Raw genomic sequence first — 25,189 nt, forward strand, 5'->3', positions numbered from 1 at the left:
TATTCATGTACAAGAATTTAGATGTATGCTTTCATATAATGAAAATAAAAAGATGCCTGGCGTGTAATATTTCTAAAGAATTATTGACCATTATTATGCATACATATATATTTTGGCAGAAACACTAAGGCCTAAATTAAAATATTGTTTGTTTGTCCTTTTACAAACCTATTTTTTGAAACAGGGTAGGTAGGCAGGTAAAATAATTTATTTTTCTTTCCCAAAAAATAATTGGCTCAGTACATTTTTTGTCATGGGTAGACAGGTAGGTATAATATTTTATTTTATAGATTCAAAATCTGCATATCATTTATGTCTGTATTGCCGTTTTGTTTAAGTATGCTTTTACTATGAAGTTTCTGGGACTATTAGTATGATAATCCCAGGAAGTTTTGAAAAACAATTATCATGTAGAATGTGAAGTTAAAACTACTTTTTTATTTTCAAATATCAAAATATAGGGCTGTGCAACATTCTAACAATTTTATCAAAATTTGAACTTAAATTACCGGAGATGATATCTGTGAAATAAAAAGAATATTTGACTAGAATATATAGCCACTGCACTGCATTTCCCATCATCATCGTCAAGCAACCAATTTGAAGAGCGTGAACAAGGCATTTGTCTTATTTTACTTACAATCCTAACGTTAGAGTGTTTACATTTTCATGTGTGCCTGTGTTTCCAATAAAAATGCAACAAGACTTGAAACTCAATTGTCACGTATTTTACACGCATTTATCATGTTTATAAATAGTCTGTGGGGAAAAACTTGGCGATTTTACTGCCAATTATTCTCCATTTTACAGGCCCTTGGTTCATGTCAGATATAAATAATATGTCAAAGCTTGTCCAAGGCATCGTTAACATAATCATCCTGATGTACGGATCACCAAAGGCCATCCCTACATAGGATACAACGTCCGTTTATCATGTTTATAAAATATTTTGTACACACGTTGATAATTTTGTATTGCCCTATTGGACGAACTTTTTTGAAGGAATCCTGCTCTTCAAGTATAAAGGCGTAGGGCAAAGTTCGTCATATCATGATTTCAAAACTTTCAACATCGATTTTAAACAAATGCTTTGAATCTCTAAATGCAAGTGTTCATGTCAAACTCTCACGTAATACCAAACGGACTAAACCTTATACGGGGAAGATAATACCCAAGGATTCCGGTAAAAAAAGTTTGAAGCGGTAAATACAAATATAAGATTTTCGGTAGGAAGGAAAAAATAAAATAAAATAAAATATTGCTGGTATATACAAATAAAAGATTTTCAGTCGGAACGAATTTATAGGGTAGTTCGGTAAAGGGCTAACAAACAATATTTTAATTTAAGCCTTACTTTAAAACTTGGTTATCATGGTGTATCTAAAATTAACCAATACCACTTTTTGCTTGATGCCCCATTTAAATAAAAGATGGTCAGACAATAAGAGAAAGAGGAATTTCTTATTATGACTACAAAGTCTACACTGCAATGTCTGCATAAAACTACATGTCTGTTCTAACCGCAATTCTAATATGACGTGCTTCTTTAGCTTTGTAAACAACACTGTGATAAAATTCTCGATAAAATATACTTAGCGCAGACTCTGAGATATACACATTAATGGCTGTTACAATATACTTCCCACGTAAATCTACATGTATTGGAACCTATTTGCAGGCCCTTTGCCGATTTTATTGTTTTAAAAAGTGCAATTAAAAAAAGACAAAATAACTTTTATTCTTATTCGTATGCATAATAAAAGGAAGTAATGCACAAGAGCTCGGGGAAATCAACAAAATAAAAATAAAATAAAATTCCGCGAAAGTCTATTTATCTTTTTGGCGCGTTTAAGTCATTTCAAAACATGACGTCATACAAATGAAACCGCTAAAGTTGAATGTTTTCTGTTACGTGAACCATAGGAATTCGTATGCTATTGTATTAAAACTAATTTTTGAGGTAGGTTTTGTTTTATTTTCTATTCTATTGCATTTCTCGCATATTTACTCATTTCAGCAAGTCAACATGGCGGCTCCTTAGTTACAAAATGTATTTGACGGAAGCTTACGAGAAAAAAATGTAAATTAAAAATGGCAAATGTTGGGTTTGAGAATTTAAAGAATTAAAACGATTTTTTCTAGCAGTTATTCAAGAAATAAACTTCGCAAGCTTCATATTTATAAAGATATTTGAGCTTTATCTAACAGGGAGTAAAAAAGAACAGCCACACACACAGCATACCCTCCCTCGCTTCAGTTTTTTAATGACCGTATTTGTCCTATTAGAATCGAAATAATTCATGGAAGCCATAGATTGTTGGAAATTTACACATGGCCTGGGCCGTGATATTCGTTCATTTTATCCCTCGCTAACGCTCAGGATAAAATTCGAATATCACGGCCCAGGCCATGTGTAAATTTCCAACAATCTATGGCTTCCATGAATTATTTCTTAATCAAGCTTTTCTTTATCTTAATTTGATTTATAATCATATCTCAATACAACATGCATACATCAATTGTAAGTTACCCTTTTAAGATGATTGATTTGATATCGCAGTTTAGCATTTTCGGCTCTTAATTTCTCAAGTTCAGGGGAGATAACTCCAGCTGCTAATGCTTTTTGTGGATCTTGTAGGATTGCTATTTCATCTTCTAATCTAGTTATTTCAGCTTCCTGTAAAATATATAGAATTGATTGATTGATTAGTAGGAGTTTAATTCCACATTCAGCACTAATGCACTATTGTGTGGATGTCAGTTTTTATTGATGGAGGAACATGGAGTGCCCAGAGAGAACCAGGTCCTGCAGTAAAGAAAACTGATATTCCTAGTCAAATGAAATTGGAGTCCACACACCTGCCATGTGCAGGATTTAAACTCACATTATAAGTGTTTAATAACAAGTGTTTATGTCACAAGTATAATGTTACTTATATGACAAATAAAGATTATAATTATAATAACAAGCTGGTGATAAAGTTATTCCACTACTTAGACCACTGGGCCTCAGGCTTCTAAAAATATATGTCTTCATAGTATACCGGTATGTCACATAAGGTTATTAACAGATATTCATGAAATTTTCTCTAATGATATTTGACCAGGAACCTTGGGGTACATGTATGAACATACATATATGGCAATAAACTAAGGTTGTAGCCTCAACTTTCATGCTAGATTTTCATCTAGTTTTGTGACACTATCACATACGTTTGTACCTCCTCCAAAACTAAGAGAGGTGTAGAACAAAAACTAAACAAATAATCACTATATGTATGCTAGTCCAGATAATCTGCTGTGTTTTTTCTCTATTTTGTTTTTTTTATCCCACAAGACGTCAAAACGAAAATTAAAACAGCCTTCCAAGACGTCATAATTATTTAAACTGAGCACATTGTACTCAAAATAGCACTAAATATGTAGAGCTAACATGAATTTTAAACATAAACATGATAAAACTATTTTGGTTTTTCTCATTGTTGAAGGCAGTACCACCATTGGCCGTTGTCTTTCTATAATTGCTTACATCCATTTCTTTTGAAGGGGGTCCCCTTGGGGGTTCTGATCTCAGATCCCGCTTACTGTTTTGTCAGATTCCTGTATCCTGCTTACACTCTGTACATAAGCAATTCTCATTTTTTTGTAATTTCCCATGTCCCGCTAGACTTCATGACCTGTTTTCACAGCACAATAATTTGACTTTCACGCTTACAAAAATCGGGTTATGCTTAGACCCCAATGAGACCCACTTTGAACTTGGTGGATAGTTGTCTTGCATTGTTAACAATCATACCAAGGCACATGTACATGTACATAAAATTGTATTTTTATAATGTCATTAATCGTGTTAATAGTCTCTAGTGCTATTCAAAATAGTTATGACGTCTTGAAATGGATTATGCTACTATTTTTTTTGCATTCATAGATATAGGAAGATGTGGTATTAGTGACAATAAGACAACTCTGCATCCAAGTCACCAATTATTTTTAAGTAATCTATTATAGGTCGAGGTACTGTCTTCAACATGGAGCCTAGGCTCAAATTGAACAGCAAGCTATTCCTTTCAGCTATATAGATGACGTTCTTTCACTAAACAATTCAAAATTTGGTGACTATGTGGAACGCATCTATCCCATCGAATTGGAGATAAAGGATACTACAGATACAGTTAAGTCGGCTTCATATCTTGACTTACATCTAGAAATTGACAATGAGGGTCGGTTGAAAACAAAACTTTACGACAAAAGAGATGATTTCAGCTTTCCAATTGTGAACTTTCCATTTCTAAGTAGCAACATTCCAGCAGCAACTGCATACAGGGTATATATCTCCCAATTGATACGATATTCCCGTGCTTGCATTTCCTATCATGATTTTCTTGATAGAGGGTTACTGCTCACAAGGAAGCTATTAAACCAAGAGTTCCAAATGGTGAAGTTGAAATCATCCCTTCGTAAATTTTACGGACGCCATCACGAGTTGGTTGACCGTTATGGAATAACCGTTTCACAAATGATATCGGATATGTTCCTTACGTCGTAACTACAATCCCCTTCCCTTTCATGAATGTGACCTACCGAATTAGATTATTTACCGGATTTGTAATCACATAAGCAACACGACGGGTGCCACATGTGGAGCAGGATCTGCTTACCCTTCCGGAGCACCTGAGATCACCCCTAGTTTTTGGTGGGGTTCGTGTTGTTTATTCTTTAGTTTTCTATGTTGTGTCATGTGTACTATTGTTTTTCTGTTTGTCTTTTTCATTTTTAGCCATGGCGTTGTCAGTTTGTTTTAGATTTATGAGTTTGACGGTCCCTTTGGTATCTTTCGTCCCTCTTCTATAAAGGGCCCAAAAAATTACTTGTGTAAAACCATTCAAACAGGAAAACCAACAGTCTAAAAGAGGGACGAAAGATACCAAAGGGACAGTCATCAAATTGGTTTAAAGTTTACGGTGATTCATCAAAATATCCTTATCATGATTTGTCTGAGGTCTCAAATAATTACCGTCAGTGTCATTTTTGGAAAAAAATTAATGTGATGCGTAAAATTCAGTTGAATTTTTATCGTCTAAAAGAAAGTGTACATATTATTGTCATGCACCAAAAATTACCGTTAACGTTGTTTGGCAAGAAATTTTAATGTTATTCGTCATGAAGGTACCCCCATTACTACCCTCTTTCAAGTACTTTAATAATAGTCCCTTTTCATGTATTTTTTATGTTATTTCCATAGTTACTTATAGCATGCGGACTTAAATTATAGTGCAGTCAGATTTATGTACATGGAATCTGTCAGTTCACTTATTATCCCTCAATATACCAAGTTTGCAGTGTATGGTGAGTTGATGAACAGTTGAAAGTTTTTAAAATATTGAATGTCGTAGACAGGTTTTGAGAACACCTTTTGAGGAATACTCACAGCCTGTTCTGCATGAGCTGTTAAAATAGATATATCTGACATTTTTAGTCGAGGAAGGTAGTTTACAGGTCGAGTATACTATTCTGTATTTTTGACAGACGAATTTTCACCACGTTGAATATGCCGCTTCCGGTTGATGAAATTCATAGTAAACGATAATAACGTATCTAAAGAAGTAAATAATTCTTTATGTTAGAACATACTCACATTAAAGCACTATTTCAAGTTCAGTTTTAATCAATTTTCGAAATAAAATTTATATTTGTATCTCTTGTTTTGAGATACATACAAATATTTTTATTATCATGTAGTTCAATTTTCCGAAATTTATCCTACTTTGACTTGAAAATTAGAAAAAGCACAAACAAAGTTCGACTTTCATTTTCGAACGTTTTACAGACGATGTAAAGCTTTGAAGACTGAACAGCTGCCTTTCTTGGTAGAAAAGTAATTATTTTTCAGTTATTTTGTGTTGATTATAGGGAGGAGACATCTGTGAAAGAGGACAAAGTTAAATATCAAGCATGGTGTAAAGGTTTATATGATTTTTATACAACAAAAACATAAACATCAATTATAACCAAGGATTCTGGTCTGTCTCTGTCTGTATTAATATCCTGTTAAGACTTCTATACACGATGAAGAAGAGGGCAGTTGTTAAGGGAGGTGTTCTTGTAGGGCGGTATCACAACTTTATCTGGAGATTATTAGTTCCAACATCCAGTGAATAGCTGTTTCCACGTAAAATGAATGTTTATACTGTGGCTTGTTTTATTAATAAGCCCTCTCATGTTATTAATTATTTGAAGTTCAATAATATTGTCAGGTTCACAGTTTGAATATACTTTGGCTTTGATAGTTCGTTTAAGTCGTGCTGGTGTGACAAAATTGTCCGCTGGTAGAGCTGGCACCAGATGGAGACTGTGTCTTCTTTTCTCTAGCGTCTCCATTTCAAGCTGGCGTCTCATGTTGGTTATGGACCGTTTCTTGATTTGCATTCAAATGCTTGTTATACAATGTTATAACCATCATATAATTTATACCGAATAGAAATGCATCATCATCAACTATATAATAGGTCACTTTACGTCTTTAACAATGAACAAGGCCCATACCGCATAGTTGGCTATAAAAGGTCCCATATGGACAATTGTTAAACATTTCAAACAAGAAAACTAACAGCCATGACAGCCTTACTTATATGTACAAAATAATGTATGAAAAACTTAATGTCACACAATAACAAACGTCAACTACTGAATTAACAATGATTAAAGGCTTCTGACTTGGGACAGGCAAATACAGAACATGCAGAATGTGTCAAGGTTAAACATGTTAATGGGCACCCTACCCTCCCTTTAACCTGGGACGGTAGTGTAACAGTACAACATTAAAACTAAACATTTCTAACTATAGAAATCATTTGAAAAAGTCTTAACTCATCGGATCAATTCAAATAGAAATACATCAAACAAAAACACAGAGTGGATGCATATGATAATGATGATGGCTGGGTACTTGTACATCCCAACAACAAATAGACACTAATTACAGTTCCGAGAGTACCATGAGCACTGGCAGTTACTGACTGCTAGTTGAAATCCAATAATGACTACTATAAAAAAAACAAAATCTTGCACTGAAGACGTAATAAAATAGTTTTTTCTCTTTTAATCATCATTTTGAATAAACCTTCAAAAGTCTGTGTGTTAAAAATGTATATATATTTATATTTCATACTTTTACATTTTATTATATTGGTTAATGTTCATATGTTCTCTTTCAGATACATGAATTGTTGCAAGAGAGGTATCGTCTAGTTGACCATAGTTCTTAACTTGTTCAAAGCAGCACAATGGCAGGAAATACAGCTGCTTGTAGTGACACTTCAGAAGCTATAGATTTGTTCAAACCTCAGGGACTTTATCTAAAACCAATAGCAAAAATTAATGTCTGTGTTCAACTTCCTGCATTAAAAGAACCAGGAAAGACTATTTCTAATTGGGAAGTCATGGAAAAAATCAAACACATGATTAAACCTCATGTTTTCTTGTCTCTCAAAATAGTAAAAAGTACTCTAGAGTTCATTCGACTAGAAGGTGAATTGGAGAATAAATCTTTGATAAAAACCTTGATGCAGAGATTGGAAGGCAAGACCATCAAACTCAGTGGGTTTTCAGAAACACTGAAAGTGAAAGCTGGGGAAGCAAAAATATCATTTCCTCTCAAACATGACTGGGATTCTTATTTTAGAGATGCAAAACACATGAATGAAATGAAACCAGGTGAGAGACCGGATACAATACACTTTAAAGATCTGCCTAGTAGATGGTTTGCGTCGTATCACAGTAAAACAAAAGACAAGCCATGTGAAATGGTTTTACGGAGAGTGTTTGAGGGGTTCGGTGAAATACGTTGTGTAGATATTCCAATGTTGGATCCATACAGAAAAGAAATACTCCCTGGAATCCAGACATTTTCATTTGGACAAGATCTTACATTTGAATCTTATGTGCAGTTTAAAGAATATATTGGGTTTATGAAAGCAATGGATGCCTTGAGAGGAATGAAGTTTCTGTACATTGGAGAGGATGAAAAAGCCTACACTGCCAATGTGAAGGTATGAGCTGATAATTATGAGAATGTATCATTATTTGTGGCAAATGTACCATGATTTGCATGATTTATATCATGTATATGTTGAACAATACATAACATATATTTTGTCTTGTACATGTTATAATTACATGTAAGAGAACTGCATGGTATTAAACTCTCACACATTTCACTTTAAAGCATTGAATCTGTAGTCTGTAAATAAAGGCAACAGTAATTAGTAAACTGCTGTTCAAAAGTCATAAACAATTGAAAGAAAACAAATCTGGGTACAAACTAAAAGAGAAACACATCAACCATTGTCAACTATGAGAGAAAAACATCTGAAGAACAAAAATACAGAAGTGTACACTTTAAGAAAAAACAATTTTCCTGGACATGCTTGACAGATTCAGAAAACCATGTGTTTACATATATATGTATCATAGTTTTAGTCTTTGCTTTGTTTTTGCCACATTTTTTTGCAATTGCTGTTGCACAGAAAAAAGTTAGTTTTCTATGTTGTGTCATGTGTACTATCTGACTAGTGTTTGTCTGTTTGTCTTTTTTTTTTAACCATGGCGTCAGTTTATTTTCGATTTATGAGTTTGGCTGTCCCTCTGGTATCTTTTGTCCCTCTTTTAAGCTATATATACATAATATACATGATGTACCCTAACAGATACTGCATCTTCTTTAAGACATATTACATTTTCTATAAAGTTTACAAAAGGCAGTGAAGCATTTCACAAAGAAATTTTACTATAAAAAAATCATGAACTCCTTTCATTGTATATCATGTATTTAATGGTTTATTATTATTGAATTTAACTTTCAGGTTGACTTTGATAAGTCAAAGCATTTATCAGATAAATGTATTAAGAAGAGAAGAATAGAAAGGTGGAAGTTACAGTTACTTGAGAAAGAAAGAGAAGAAAAAGTTAAAAAGGAGAGAGAGGAAACAGAGAGAAAACAAGAGGAAGAAAGGTACAGCTAACTTGATTCAACTCATTATGTAATATATGATAAAATTGAGAAAGGAAATGGTGAATATGTCAAAGCGACAACCACCCGACCATAGAGCAAACAACAGCCGAAGGCAACCAATGGGTCTTCAATGTAGCGAGAATTCCCGCACCCGTAGGTGTCCTTCAGCTGGCCCCTAAAATATGCATAATAGTACAGTGATAATGGACGTCATACTAAACTCCGAATTATACACAAGAAACTAAAATTTAAAAACATACAAGACTAACAAAGGCCAGAGGCTCCTGACTTGGGACAGGCGCAAAATTGCGGCGGGGTTAAACATGTACTTGTGAGTTGTCATGTTGACAATTATACATTTTCTAATACCTGTATACCATTACATTTAACATATATGATAATACTTGTCATAATCTTGATAGTCACTGGGGTAAAGCTGATGACGGTCATATAAAGATGGGGGACACAGAATTGGGCTATACTCAATATTGTCTGTTAAAGTGATTCTATAATATATATTCTTTATAAAGTATACATTGGTTTTGTATAAACTTATAAAAGGTTCACACAGAAAACACAAATTAATACTGTGAAATGTATATGAAACAGGAAATTTAATTCAATAAAATCACTAAGATGACTAACTCATCATCATTATTTTTTTCAAGATAACTCTATAAAGCTAACATATATACAAGGATGACCGTTATTCTATAATCCTAGCAACAGATAATGTATGCCTTTTAAAATTAAGAACCAAGACAAAAATAGTAGCATATCTTGTTATTTATCATTTATGTTGTACTTTTTTTCTTCAATATTTAAGGAATGACTGTAATATTTTTTTCTGTCTATGAAGAAATAACATAAAAAATGTGGTGCGTAGCAAGTTATTTTGAAGTGTGCACCACATTTTTTATGTTATTTCGAATAGACTGAAAAAATATTATAGTCTTTTCTCATAATTTAATTCTAAATTTCATTTTAAAACGGAGTAAACCATTTGTAAACCATGAAAAGATGTTGGTGACGTCATGGTCACATGACAAAACTATGTCTATGAGCTGATAAACAAAACAGCGTTAGCCAATCAGAAGACAGGTTACATTCAAAATTAAAATTATATAATTGTAGAGATAAAACAAAGTAGATCCAGTCCAGTAAAAGAACCTTTAAAACACTGTGTACAAGATTACTATATATGTAAAATTGCTGCATATGTTTTTATTTGACCCTTTGATTTCCTTTCCTGTCAAGGTTAAAAAAAGAAAATGATGAGAGAGAGAAAGAAAGAAGAAGAACAGAAAAAATTGAAAAGAAAGAACTAAGGAGAAAAGAAAGGGAAGAAAAGAGACGATTGCAAAGATTAGAAAAACGAAGACTGGAAGATGAAAAAAAATATCAGATTAAATTAGCATTAGAAGAAAGGAAGTTTTTAATAGCTCAGAGGAAGCTAGAGTCTATCAGATTATTAACAGAATTATTTGAAAGAGTTAAGGTAAATAAAAATCCTATAACAGAATTATAAAAAGTAAATAAAAAAATTAAACAGTAAAGGACTAAGGTCAAAGAAATCTGACAATCATTGAAAATAAAATGAAAATACAAAAAATGTTGATGCCACTTTTACAATGTTTACTCAAGTGAAAGCATAAACAAAGCAATAATGTTCTACTAGCATGACTAGTTTATATATATATATTCATCCTGAGAAAATCTTTGTACAAAAAGACATAGACAAACATTATGATATAATAAGACATATGATGAGGTAACAGCAAATAAAGACTTCTTAGAGAAGAAAAGAATGCATGGGTTTGACTGCTTACATTTCAGATATTACTGTAAACCAACTAATTTTCACAAGCAATATATTTTTTCGTGTCTTTGGCGAGTAAAAAAGTATCACAAATATAATCGTTGCATATATGTTAAATTTGGATATTTCCTTGTTGAACATGTTGAACTTCATAAAGCAAAATTTGAAAATTGCTTATCTAAATCGTCATGAAATTGGATAGTAAGAACTAAACTAAATAAAGTATCCACGAAAATAATTTGGTTTACAGTATTTATGATTTTAATATGACTGTCTAATGAACTAAAACAACTGTTTGAATTTTGATTGTTTTGAAAAATTACATTCTATCTGTGCATTCTTTCCTTCCTTCTGAAAAACATGTACAATCCAAAAATTGTAATGAAATTCATCTCCAATTTCATTTCTATAACACAAGTTACATGCTCGATTTTCTCTGGGTATGTTTTTCCATCTACTGAAACTTATCGGTTTAATATACTTTAACAATTTTGTATTTTCTGTGATTCTAGGAAGAGAAAGTGAAAGAGGACTTAGAAAAGCGTGAAATAGAACTTGAAGATGAAAGGAAGAAACAAGTAGAAGCTGAGGCATTGAGAAAAGCAGAGGAAAAACAGAGAAAAGAAGAACAGAAAAGAAAAAGAAGGATGGATTTAGAACATCAGGAATATGAACTCAGACACAAAATACTCAAAAATGTTAAAGCCAAAGAAGAGAAAAAAGAGGAAGAAGTAAGAGAACAGTTGAGAAAAAAGTTAGGAAAAAAGAAAGGAAAAGTGAAATTAAAAAGTGCTATTGTCCTGAGAAAATGAATTGCCATAAATATCAATATTGGTGCTGTTAATAATGTTTTGTCACCAGTTTGAATGTGTTTTTGACCTTCTAAAGGTCTAAGTTGGTGTGTGGAAGAGTAACTCAGAAATATTGGTGTCATGAAATACATGATTCTGGCAGAAATAATCTAACAGCAGTTTGTTAACGCTTGGCCCAGAATATTCAGACAAGCAAATGTTATGAGTGGTAGATGAAATGTCAAAGTTTATTATGGAAAATATAGGTATACATTTATAGTGATTTGGTCATGTTCAATCAATGTTCTTAATGCCAAAATTATGAATGGTAAAAGTTATTGAGGTATTGTGAATTGATAATCAATGTTCTTAAGTCGAAGTTATGAAAGGAAGAATAGTATGAATGCAATTTTTGTTCATCTGTGTACATTTGTATATACTTATTCAGCAAACTTACAGGTTTATTTGTACATACCAACTGAACAGAGAGACTGATTCAATATGTCTTAGATGTTTCCTTATGTCTTCCAAGTTGTGATATTAAAACCAATACAGAGTAAATTGTTTCCCAAATGATCATTTATTAGTCTAAGCACATTGCAGTTTTCTTTTGTAACAATATGCAGATAAAGGACTAATTACCTAATGTATTGAAAGCACTTCTAATGGTACAATGTAACCGAAAACACAGTTTACAGTTTTATACATGTTAAAGTATCCACTCTATGTGAACAAAAAGAACACATAAAGAAAAAGAAAAAAAGTAATGTTGATTTATATTAACTGTCAGGACTGTTTCAATGATAAACATGTTCAGTGGTTTATTAGTTTACTGCGGTTGCAACCCACTGTATAATATATATCATTTATCTTGTACATTATTTGTTATCCAATGTATCTTATTGTAATATTTTGATGACATGATCATTTACAAAGAGTTTCTACTGCATTAACTTTTTTGTCTTGAGTTGGATTCATGTTGTTTTCTAATTTCTGTTTGTCTCACTTGTTATTTTGTTTTAATTATTCTAATGTTTTACTCTTTTAAAATGTTACAGTTACCAGAAATGGGACCATGGGATCTGATGTGTTTGGTGTATTTAATGTAAAGAAAAATCTTTGTTTATGAATTGTAACAAATTCAAAACTTGTAACAATAAACATGTAGTTTTCGAACTTTTGTCTAATTTGAAAGTGATTTTGAAATAACTTTTCTAATGAGAAATTTAATTTTGGAAAGATTTCAGGATTTTTCTAATTTGAAACTAGTTAATTAGAAATTAGTTTTAGAGTTCACATTGCAAAAAACGGTTAGCCATTTCTTCTAAACATTATAAAGTTGTTTTGTATCCACAACCCCTTATCCTTAATCTAAGCTTGATTTCAGTTTTTATTTGCAGAACCCTAATTACCTCATGTACATGTAGCTAATGGTAGTTTAAACCTATTCAATTTTTATTTGACACATGTTTGGGGTATTTCATATGTTTGGTATGTTTGTTATGTTTGGTATGTCATATGACACATGTTTGGGGTATGTCATATGAACTCCAACCTATCATTACCAGTAGGTAGAAGAAAATATGAATATCTATTGGATTTCTGCTTTCAATTTTCTGATTGTAGTTTCCTTAAGGTGTTAAGGTGAATAATCTTATATACAGTACACTGTAATGTACAAGACATGCATAGCTTTGTCAAAGATGATTGTAAACTATGACTTAAAGTAATTGTAGTATGATGTATTAATACTAAGGTATTGTTATTATTATTGTGTTTTTGAAACTAGAAGTTACTAGTATTTTTATGTACACAAATTGTTTTATATTGAACTTTGAAGAATAAAACCATGTTGTTTTGTTATTATATGCTGCTGTTATATATTGTAATTCTGCCCAATAGCTAGTGGATACATTTGTCTTTTCAAATACAAGTATTTAAATCACATTACACAAATTGCTTGAATAACTGACTTGAAAACTCAACTTACACCTAGACACTTACCAAGAAAGAAATCCTGTTAGTCTGTTCTAGGGTTCTTTTGGAATTTGGACTGGAGATGAAGAGCTGGATCTTTCATCACTGTTTTGAATACCAAAATTACAAAAGTGTCTGTACAATCAATTGTTGGTTCTTCAAAGTGCTCCATGAAACCTCTTTTTTATTTAAATGATCAACATCAATGTTATCATCAATTAAAACTGAGCTTTAAAGTTATAGTGAAACTACTGATTCTAAAGGAGGTGTGAATAAGACATGGATACTAAAGATCTCTTGGAGTTCATACAATCTGAGACTATTTCATCTTGCAAAAGTATCAAAATATTCCACCCTTCACTCAATTATTCTAAATTCCAAACTATAAGACGAATTGAAGGAATTGGTACTGTTTTGTTTCATAAAAATATGGCCCACATCGATGCAAGAATCTTAAATTATGGAGGAATAAATTGACTAAAAAAAATCACTGACTCAACCCTAAAATTATCTGAAAGAACATTATCAACATGCATGATTTCTTTATTGACAACTTAATGTTAGCATTTAGAGGACATCTTTTTTCAACAAATAATCGGCCTTCTCTATAAATATGAGGTCGACCTTAAACGGAAGCTTTTAAGTAAAAAAAGATGGGTAGCTAGCATTACTCTTTGACATTGCTTTCCCCTATTTAGAATATGTCCTCTCACTAAATAATTCACAGTGTGTTGACTGTTGAACGCATCTATCAATCGAAGTTGATATAAAGGATACACCAACTAGATACAGGAAAGTCTACCTCATATCTTGACTTTCATCTAGAAATTAATAATGCGTGTTGGTTGATAAGAAATCTTTAAGACAAAAGGTATATTTTATTCTCCCACTTGTGAAATTTTCGTTTCTATGTAGCAACATTCCAGCAGCGCTTACATATGACAATAATTTCACTTAGCTATAGAGGAAACGTTATTTCAGAGCGTGCATTTCTTACTATGATTTCTTTGATAGAGGGTTGCTTCTCAACTGAAAGCTATTAAACCAAGTGTTTTTAGTGGTGAAATTGAAATAATCTTTGAAAATTTTATGGACACTATCACGAGTTGGTTGACAGAAATGGATTATCTGTAACACAATAAAAGACATTTCTTTCAAATTGACGTAACCACAAATAAGAATATAACATTTGGTGATTTGATTGTCGCAAATTCAGTTTACTGGCGACTTGTTAGCGGAGCCAGTAAACGGGTATTTTCGACCATCCAATCACCAATTGATGCCGTCGAAGCTTAAAATACAATATTGTTATCTCCATTCTAATGAAACCCACAAAAACAATGTTAAATCATACATTTAAAATCTGTCATACGTCGTCTGCGCTTGTAAGTTTTCATAGTATCAATTGTGAATTGATGCCATGCAATTGTTGACGACATCCCACCTGAATCAAAATGAACGTAACAAACGATGTTGTATTTGGATAATTCTTCTGTTCCTGGATTGTGACCTATTCAATAAGAATCGTGGTCAGGTTTGTACTTCCATTAACAATACGACGAATGCCACATGTGGAGCAAGATCTGACTACCCTTTAGTAGCACCTGTCTAGTTAGATCGCCCACGTTTTTTTTTATTTATTCATGTTGCCCAGTCACGTTTTCTGCATTTGGTTTTGTATTCTGTTGATTTTCATTTGGTCTTTTTGTTTTTGCAATGGATTAGTCGGATTATTTTCGACTATGATTGATTTTTTTCTGTGTTATCTCTTGCCTCTCATTTTCAATCGAATATTTTTATAATATATTTAAAATAATTTATTAGAAAGTTGTAAGCACACAGTACCGTTGTAGAATATCTGGGTGTCAGACGAACATTTTTATTTTGATCATATCTTGAATTTAATAGAAAAAAGTAAAAACACAAAAATACTGAACTCCGAGGAAAATTCAAAAAGGAAAATAAATAGAAGTAAACGTTTATTTATATAAGTACTAACCTTTATTTGTTCTACAAAACATGTACTAATAACGAATCAATCTCACGGGAATCCTTTATTTTCTGATTTTAAAATATTTAATATATATATATATATATATATTGTAGGATGATAAATATCACCCATTATCAAATACTTATTAACATTTAGCATTACAAGGAAGTGCAATTCGAAATTTAAGGAAATAAGCATGGTGTGTGAAACAATAACAGAACACAATTTGTAATTCATTTATTCAACAGGGATCTAAGATTTAATCCTATAATCAGTTATTGTGCACACAGAAACAAATAAATCTACCAATGAAAGATACATTATTTTGCAGTAATAACTTGTTTGATGTATGCATCTCATTTGCAGTGTGTGTCCATTGAGAAATGACGATTGAAAACTAGCTTAATTGCGGGAAAATTAATAACCAATCATTATTTTTTAATATTAATAAATAGGTATTTTTTTATATTAATACATTGGTTTTATTTTTTAATATTAAATATTCGATTTATTAATATTAAAAAATAATTTGTAATATTAAAAAAATAGATCTTATTTATTAATATTAAAAAATATGTTTTTGATATTAATAAATCATTTTTTAATATTAAATTTTTAATACTAATAAATAGTCTTATTTTTAATAGACTAACTAAATTTGGAGTATGGTATTATTGTTATGTGTAGTTTGTCTGTCTGCTTTGGTTTATATGACATTGACCAATTAAATATCTTACAGCTGTGTTGTAAATTAAAAGTTGGACAAAACGTTTGGCTGACTTGAAATTGCAAAAAATAAAGATTCATCAACTGTAGTACAAACAATGTTCTGAAGTGTAATGTGTTCCTTCGTTGAAAAATTAGTGATATGGTGCTTTCGGTCCGAAATTTGCTTTTTGTCCAATAATTTTGGTTCAAATTTGGAAAACGCTTCTTACCATTGTGGAGTCCTACCCTAACCCGATAGTTTTATTGTCAAATATTTTTTGTTTAACAGCATATATACAAAAGAAGAAGGACATTGCTCCATATTATGAGAGGTCAATGAAAGTGGTCAGCACTCTTATTTTTATCTGTTCCTTAACAATAACATATTCAAATAATGAATCCTCATTCCCTCATGAATGCTAATGTCCAGCTAGTGTATTAATATTCATGTTTCTAAAGATGCGTAAGAAGATTTCATAGAATAATATAAATTATTATACTTTTATTCCTTGTCGTTTCATTTCAGTTATCATATATAATCCCTGACATTTCTAGTGATTATGCATAATTCCTGAAAATGTTAGTAATTATGTAGTAATTACTAACAATATCGGTCACTAATCATAATCCCTGAAAATCACAAGAATTATACCTAATACCCAATCGTACCAATTTACTATAACATATATATGATAACAGAAGTCAGTATTGCATATTAGCCTTGCTCTGAAATAAAAACATAGAGATATATAAGGAAATATGATATCAGATCTAACTTCCCACGTCGAAAACACAGAAAACAAAATTGTTAAATAGCGAATAGAAGGACAAACCATATATTAAAGGACATTATCTCCCCTGATACATCATATAGCTTTTGCATTCGAACACAGCCATATGGACAAGCTTATCTTCAAGATGTTGTTTTAGATTTTTGGATATGTCATGGATTGAACTTGAAAAATAAACTTTACTGGTAAGGTTTCCTTAAGTTACACGAGTAAAATGGTCAACAAATAGAAATCTCGAAAGCCTTTCTTAACATTGCTGCAGTCTTGAATTAAAAAGAGAGTAAAAAATTAGAATAATGAAATATATTTTTTTTAATGGATCATTCATAAATCAATAATGATGAACACCTTTTACATATTATACAGGCGTGTTGTAAATGGAAAATTAGACAACATTTTGATCGAGATGCATTTGCTGAGAAATAATATACCTTAACTCTTTCACAAAACATTTTAAAAACAGTTTTAATTGATGTAAAGCACCTGACTATTAGTATTCTTATCCTAACCTATACTTTTATTATTGCCCATCATCATTTGTTTAAAAGAAATAAAGTACAGACATTGCTCCAAACAGTGAATGCTCAATGAGTGAAGTGAACACTCCTATTTCATCTGTGCATTAACAATAACGTTTAAAGCTTATACAGCCTCAGCCGCGCATGTTGGTTATATTTACCATTCTAAAGAGACTTTTAACTACATACACAAACATCCCTGTAACACATAACCTTCACTACGCAATATATGATATAACTTTACCAATTTCCATATAAATAATATAGTCAACAGAGTTCTTCCCAGTGACATATAATTAATATTGATAGCCAACCATAGGAAATAACAAAAGTATCTAAACGAGTAGAAAGTCGTAAATATTTCTGAAATTAATTTGAAAAATGGAATTTATAACATACACGGTACCAATTTTAATGCATCAGATTCGCATTTCGACCATAAATGTCTCTTCAGTGATGCTCAAGGCGAACAATATTTAAAATTTAATGTATTGATGGATGTATTGATAATTATTTACCATTAATTATAGTAAAAATGTTTCCGTTTACATTACAGCTTTTCTCGCGAGTCCTTTGATTATTGATTATGAATAGTGAACATAAGATCATTTATATCATAGGGATTATTCTGTTAAGGATTAAGTTTATGTTCAACAAAAAGGTAGGTTATATGTAAAATATTACATATACTTCGAGGGAAAACAAAGTTCTTACTGTTTTACCAACAACCTTCCCACCAAAAAAAAAAACCTGAAAAAAACATTTGTATTGCAATCGAATCTAAATTTTTATTCCTTTTTCAGCAGAATAAACATAGTTTTCATATAAATAGAAAAGCTTGGAAAAAAGTCACATTTAATGGTGGAATATCATACCAGTGCAAGGCCGATTGATTAAATGCAATACCTGTTTTGTGGTATTCACGAACCATCTAAAACAAAGGAGAAGCAAAAAAAGGTAATGATCAGATACAATACATGTATTTTGCTGATTGATATATTACTGTTATAACATTGCTAAATCTATCTGTTTTTGTATAAATTCAAAACAGATTCCAAGCTTTTGATCATTTATAACGCTAGACTGGCGTGTTGTCTTTGTAAGATTTATCAGTGAAGAACTATATTTATAACACGACCACATAAAGTATTTCTGTTACAAGTATTTTAAAAGATATTACTGTGCTATCAAAATGTAGGGACACGTGTCTCTTTATTTCTTACACGCTTATTCATTTTAGGAAATTTGTTAAAAACTAAACATATGTTAATGCTAGAGCGGTTTGAACGGATTGTTCAACGATATTTCTTACATGTCTATCCACAAAATATAAACGTTATTCGATTCTACTCAAATCTGTCGGAAGAAATTTCAAAACCACAGTTTTTGTCTCGCTTGACGGAGTCAAAAAGTGAGACATAATTCTGCTGTTTCAGGCGTCGGTGTCGGCGTCGGCGACGGCGGTATCCACAATGTATTAGTTTGTGATTAGGTCTAGTTTATGATGAATAAAGACAGAATCACTAGTGGTAGGTCAAATATATTTTATACAAGTTGTACAATTATTGACAATCTCATTACCATGGAGATTTGTTGGCCCTGCCTCCTCAGTTATATGGTCTATTGACTTTGAAATTTGTGCTAAGTTTTCATGTATTAGTTTGTGATTAGATCAGTTTATCGGGAACCACTGGCTGTAAGTTAATAGTATTTGGTATACATAATCATTGGCATTGTCATTGGCATATCTCATTTTCTTTGAGATTATTTGGCCCCGCCCCCTCAGTCATGGTCTATTGACTTTGAAACTTTTGCTTAGTTATCATGTATTAGTTTGCAATTAGGTAGATTTATGAGTTTGACTGTCCCTTATGGGAAACCACTAGTGTTTGTCAATGATATTTACCATGGCTAAGTAAAATTAGTATGCAGTTGTATTAGCATTTTCATGGTGATCATTTGATCCTGCCCCCTCAGTTATGGTTTATTGACTTTGAAATTTTGCTTAGTATTATATAAAAAAGAAGATGTGGTATGATTGCCAATGAGACAACTATCCACAAAAGACCAACATAACACAGACATTAACAACTATAGGTCACCGTACGGCTTTCAACAATGAGCAAAGCCCATACCGCATAGTGAGCTATAAAAGGCCCCTATAAGACAATGTAAAACAATTCAAACGAGAAAACTAACGGCCTTATTTATGTAAAAAAAAAATGAACGAAAAACAAATATGTAACACATAAACAAACGACAACCACTGAATTACAGGCTCCTGACTTGGGACAGGCACATACATAAATAATGTGACGGGGTTAAACATGTTAGCGGGATCCCAACCCTCCCCCTAACCTGGGACAGTGGTATAACAGTACAACATAAGAACGAACTATAAAAATCAGTTGAAAAAGGCTTAACTCATCAGATGGACAAAAATACAGTGGACGTGGCCCGGTACTTTTACATCCCGACACAAAAAGACACAATGAATAGATCTGAGAGTACTCGCAGTTATCTAACAGCTAGTTCAAAGCCACTAACAACTAATAAAAAAAATCATGCAACTAAGACTAAACTATCAATCCGTACACATCCAACATCCAATGGATTTAGTGTTAAGACGTCATAAACAGCCAGAGAAAACGTGACCTTGTGCAATGCCAAGTTACAGGTATCGACAGATTGTAGTTCCATGAATATGTATATTTAGTTAGCTTTTAATTTAATGATAACAAAATCAATATTTATACCAATAAAAACAATATTCAATGATCTTATTACAGTGTTGAATAGGTAACCTTTTAGAATAAGTTTATTTAAAGGAGCGACAAGTTTACATGGATCATTTCTAAATTTCCTGGCACGGTTAACAACATTTCCGTAAAAATAAGGATGTGCTATCCCGTTTGAAATAAGTTTTCTACAGGTACAACCAAACTTCAAAACCAAATCTTTATATCTAAGGAAAAATTTAGTAAAGGTTTTAAGTAATTTATGGTAACGATATCCCTGGTTTAATAATTTACCAGTAATACATAGGTTGCGTTCGTTAAAATCAAAAACGTCACAACAGACACGGGCATAGCGAACAAGTTGTGAAATATAAACACCGTAAGATGGTGCCAAAGGAACATCACCATCTAAAAATGGAAAATTAACAATAGGGAACGAAAAATCGTCTCTTTTGTCGTACATTTTAGTGTGGAGTTTCCTGTTTAAAACCGAAATATCTAAATCCAGGAAAGGACAGTTATTACCGAATAAATCTGATTTATTTAAAGTAAGTTCCTTGGGGTAAATTTCCGCAGTATATTGAGAAAATTCTTGATTATTTAACGAAAATATATCATCAAGATAACGGTTAGTGTTGTTGAATTTATCAATTAAATGCAATTTCGATGGGTCTTTACTGAGTTTAGTCATGAACTGTGATTCGTAACAGTACAAAAGCAAGTCTGCTATTAAAGGGGCACAATTAGTGCCCATGGGGATACATACAACCTGTCGATAAACTTTGTAGCCGAAACGTACATAAATGTTATCAAGGAGAAAATTAATAGCTTCAATCATCTCATCACACCTCCAGTAAGTATATCTAGCATATTTACCTTTCTCATTAGAGAAGAAGGCTTTAAATGAGTTGCAGCAAATATATCTACATTCAGCTATACCAAACGACCATTTAATTAAATAGGAAAACTTTTGTTTAATAAGATAGTGTGGAAGTGTAGTGTAAAGAGTAGAAAAATCAAAACTATTAACAGAATCAAAAGGACCATCATAAGCACGTAATTTATCTAAAACATCCAAAGAATTTTTTACACTCCAAAAATGGTTTATACCACTATGTTCATATATTTTATTACAATAGTTTATGATAAGCTCTTTAATAGTAGTTAATGAACTAGTTAAGAGCACTGAAAGATTAGTTGTAGAACACTTACTATTAGTTTTTGTCTCGGTTTAGTTAAAGGGAACTACTTGATAAGTCAATGGTATTTGGTATGCAGTTGTATTAGCATTGGCACAACTCATTTCCATGGAGATTTTTTAGCCATGTTCCTTCAGTCATGGTTCATTGACTTTGAATATTTGCAAAACTTACATGTTAAAGTGTTGCTATTCTAATTTCAACTTCTACATTATCGAAATAACAAAAAAGCGAGACATATTTCTTTGAAAACAGTTCATGAAAGTGTTTTTTAAAAACAATGCTTGAAAGGACATTCTTATTGAAATAAAGTCCTTTGTGTCTGCAACTCCAAGCAACTGCATTTCTGATATAATTTGATGTAGTTAAAGAATGTCAATCGTATACATACCTAAATACAACTTTGATTCAAACGCACTCTGTCTTCCTCCAACTGGGGTTGTCATTACCATAACATTTGTATGTAATGGAGGAGACGTTCTAAGTTTCAATACTTCTGTGTCAGATCTTAATGTCAATAAGATATGTTTTAACTTAAACTTTCATAACAAATAGTTAACTCGAATTTCTCTATGTTTGTATTTCAGTTTGAGCAAAATAACCAATGAATTCTATAAGTGAAACACCACCGAGTATCGTTTTTAGGAAAACCAATGATAGTATTGACGCAAATATTACAGAGTTCATTCAGAAAAGTTGGTCAAGGGAAGTACATAACAATATAATTGCCAATGCTGTCGTACTGTCGTTGTACTTTGTAATCGGTATAATTGGGAACGCATTAGTTCTGGTTGTATACAAAACGCAATTAAAACATGCATCTGTCGAAAGGTACTTTATTCCAGTCCTGGCAATTTCAGATATGTTGTCAACAATTTGTGGAAGTATAAATAATATGGCTTGGGATTTGATGTCAGATAACTTCACAAACAATGCATTGTGTAAATATTTTCTATTTACCATTTCCAACACAGCATACATGTCCATTTTATTATTACTTTGTATCGCTTTCCAAAGGTATCTACTAATATGTCGACATCATTCACTGAGCCTGAAGCATCGTCACTTAATGATTGGTCTTTCTTTTGTATTTGCTAATGGTCTTGCTTTGCCATTTGCATTCTTTTATGGCGTTAATGACTTTTACAATGATGGTACATTAATAGGAACCAGATGCGGAAGACTGAAAACTGGTTTATACTTGCCTGGAGCAATTTATGCCATTTCCTTTGTTTCTCTTATGGTAATGACAGTTCTTGCACTAATTTTCTTCTACGGACGTATCGCATGTACAGTATTTGAACATTTCAAATCAAAACGATCAAAGAAATGTTCACTTAATCCTTTGTCCAAATGCTCTAATAATAAATACAGATTGGATATAAAACATAACGCTGTAGATCGTCATTCTCATAGCAAAAACGTCCACCTGGAAAGCGTTAGTAGTATATGCATAAAAGATAACGACATAAACATAATACAACAATCCGATCCGAAACAAATTGATAGAACTAAATTAGAGGGCGATACATACAACATTGAAGGTCCATGCAATGAATTGCAAAGGCAACCAGAAATGTCAATTCAAGCTTATATGATAGAAATGACAAATGACGAAGAAGTGTTTATCGAATTAAAAAAGAGCCATGTAATTACTAAAAACGAACAAGTTGATATAGAATCACCCAGTTCTGAGATCGAAAAAGAAAGTGTAAATAGTGGTAACGAAATTGTTAATGGAGAGATAATTTTTTCTGAAATATTAAAAAACGTTGAAAATACTAATGTAGCCAGCAACTTGTGGATCGAATTACCAGACTTTAAACAAAATTCCGAACATTCAACTGAATCAAACACATTTGAAACGGGATACAGATTTGAAAAAAATAGGACTCCGGAAGCTACCGTGGAAAAATTAAATATGAATCGAGATGACGAGATCCATATTTTCATTCAAGATATTGATTACCAATCTATAGATATTGCCAGTGCGAACGGAATTACACATCGTAAGGATATTAGAGAAAGCAGTTCCGAAAAAACAAATGCAGAACTTAAAACAAACTCTAACCTCTGTTTGAAAGCGGCGGAGGACCAACCATCTGATATATCTTCAGGATCAGAATCTCGTACTGATATAACTAATGTCACTCCAAATGAAACACCAATGAAAAAGCTGTCGAATAACGATCATCGCAACAAACGAAATCGACAATTTAAAAACAAGTTTTCAATGATGTTTATCGTCATTACATCTGTGTCATTGTTCTGTTATATACCTGTAGGAGTAATTGTTCTTTTAGAAGGTGTTTTCCCGGATTTTTGGGATAAACTTTCCAGTACAGAATTTATTGTAGTCGCCTGGCTTTATCACACGTACATAATCAACAGTATTTCAAACCCAATAGTGTATGCTTTTCTTGATACAGAATTTTATACAGGACTGAAGGCACTTTTTGCAAGATTCTGTAAATAGAGAAAATATATTTCAGATACATATTAAAACTGTGTTTCTGATTCATTGTACACAAACCAATGACCTTTATAAGAGAAGAGCATGATAACATATATGGGTTTCATGTTAGATTATACATTGATAGGTATAGGAAGATGTTGTATGAGTGCCAATGAGACAACTCTCCATCCAAGTAACACTTTATAAAAGTAAACCTTTATAGGTCAAGGTACGACTTTCAATACGGAGCCTTGGCTCACACCAAACAGAAAGCTATAAAGGACCCCAAAATAACTAGTGAAAAACCATTCCAACGGAAAAACCAACGGTCTAATCTTTATAAAAACGAGGAACGAGAAACATGTATGAACTACATAAACAGACGACAACTACTGTACATCAGATTTCTGACTTAGGACAGGTGCAAACATTTGCAGCCGGATTAAAAATTCTAATGGTACCAATCTTTCTCCGTTTTCTGAAACAATAGTAAAATATCACAACATTACTGCATCGAAAAACAGTGTATTTTAAATATTAATTAAAACAAATCATAGGATGTAATCCCCAATGATCCAAATCGTTACGAATACTACTACTAGTAATATAAACGATAGCATAGTGTTGTACTTTTATTTTTACATGGATTGACGTCATTGAGAATGTAATAAGATATAAGATGATTTTATATGAGTGCCAATTAGTCCACATGGACGACTCGCAATCCAAGTCACTATTTGTAAAATGACTCCATTATAGGTCACAATACGACTTTTAACACGGAGCCTTGTTTCAGACCTAGCAGTAAACTAAAAAGAAATGACTAGGGTTATTCCATACAAGCAGGAAAACCAACGGTATTAGTTACATGAAAACCGAGAAACGAAAAACGCTTGTGAACTACATAAAAAACTGACAACCACTGAACAAAAGGTTTCTGACTAATGAAAGTTGCAAACAAATGCAGCGGGTTTAAACGTTTTAACAACATTCACTATTTAGAGTGTCGAATGATTTTTATTAATTGTCAAACAATATACATTCTTGCAAATGACTGCAGCTGGACACCAACCAATTATAATAATGAAACAATATTCAGATTCCATGTACATTTTTAAATATTAATGATCTCAAGCCCGCATACTATTGAGAGAAAAAAATGAAAACCGCATTCTTTGTGTTTTCAATCA

At 32.0% G+C, this 25,189-nt stretch overlaps 3 protein-coding genes across 3 annotated transcripts in view; 2 read left to right on the forward strand and 1 right to left on the reverse strand.

The window, feature by feature from the left end:
• LOC139486744 (arginine--tRNA ligase, cytoplasmic-like) overlaps window positions 1-5,584 on the reverse strand; it is a 116,326-nt gene extending 110,742 nt beyond the window's left edge. Inside the window, exons 1-2 of the mRNA XM_071271676.1 lie at window positions 5,429-5,584; window positions 2,531-2,677 (exon numbers count right to left, since the gene is read on the reverse strand). Coding sequence (XP_071127777.1) covers window positions 2,531-2,677; window positions 5,429-5,470 — 189 coding nt within the window. The 5' untranslated portion in view covers window positions 5,471-5,584. The remainder of the gene's footprint in view (window positions 1-2,530; window positions 2,678-5,428) is intronic.
• A 173-nt stretch (window positions 5,585-5,757) lies between these two features.
• On the forward strand, window positions 5,758-13,484 carry LOC139486745 (A-kinase anchor protein 17A-like). The gene is made up of 5 exons (XM_071271678.1): window positions 5,758-5,875; window positions 7,215-8,048; window positions 8,862-9,010; window positions 10,268-10,508; window positions 11,342-13,484. Exons 2-5 carry the CDS (start codon window positions 7,284-7,286, stop codon window positions 11,639-11,641), a joined length of 1,455 nt encoding a protein of 484 aa, XP_071127779.1. The 5' UTR covers window positions 5,758-5,875; window positions 7,215-7,283; the 3' UTR covers window positions 11,642-13,484.
• A 4,926-nt stretch (window positions 13,485-18,410) lies between these two features.
• Window positions 18,411-24,020, forward strand: LOC139484044 (uncharacterized). Its single transcript, XM_071267766.1, has 2 exons — window positions 18,411-18,564; window positions 22,132-24,020. The coding sequence occupies exon 2, from the start codon at window positions 22,149-22,151 to the stop codon at window positions 24,018-24,020; it is 1,872 nt and encodes a 623-aa protein (XP_071123867.1). The 5' UTR covers window positions 18,411-18,564; window positions 22,132-22,148.
• Window positions 24,021-25,189: the final 1,169 nt, after the last annotated feature.

Source organism: Mytilus edulis, chromosome 8, assembly GCF_963676685.1.
Source record: "Mytilus edulis chromosome 8, xbMytEdul2.2, whole genome shotgun sequence".
Classification (NCBI taxonomy): Eukaryota; Metazoa; Mollusca; class Bivalvia; order Mytilida; family Mytilidae; genus Mytilus; species Mytilus edulis.

Coding starts and splice junctions, on each gene's coding strand:
- LOC139486745 (XM_071271678.1), top strand. CDS start 7,284: ATGGCAGGAAATACAGCTGCTTGTAGTGACACTTCAGAAGCTATAGAT. Junction 9,011..10,267: donor AGAAAACAAGAGGAAGAAAG/GTACAGCTAACT, acceptor TTTCCTGTCAAG/GTTAAAAAAAGAAAATGATG. Junction 10,509..11,341: donor AATTATTTGAAAGAGTTAAG/GTAAATAAAAAT, acceptor CTGTGATTCTAG/GAAGAGAAAGTGAAAGAGGA.
- LOC139484044 (XM_071267766.1), top strand. CDS start 22,149: ATGAATTCTATAAGTGAAACACCACCGAGTATCGTTTTTAGGAAAACC.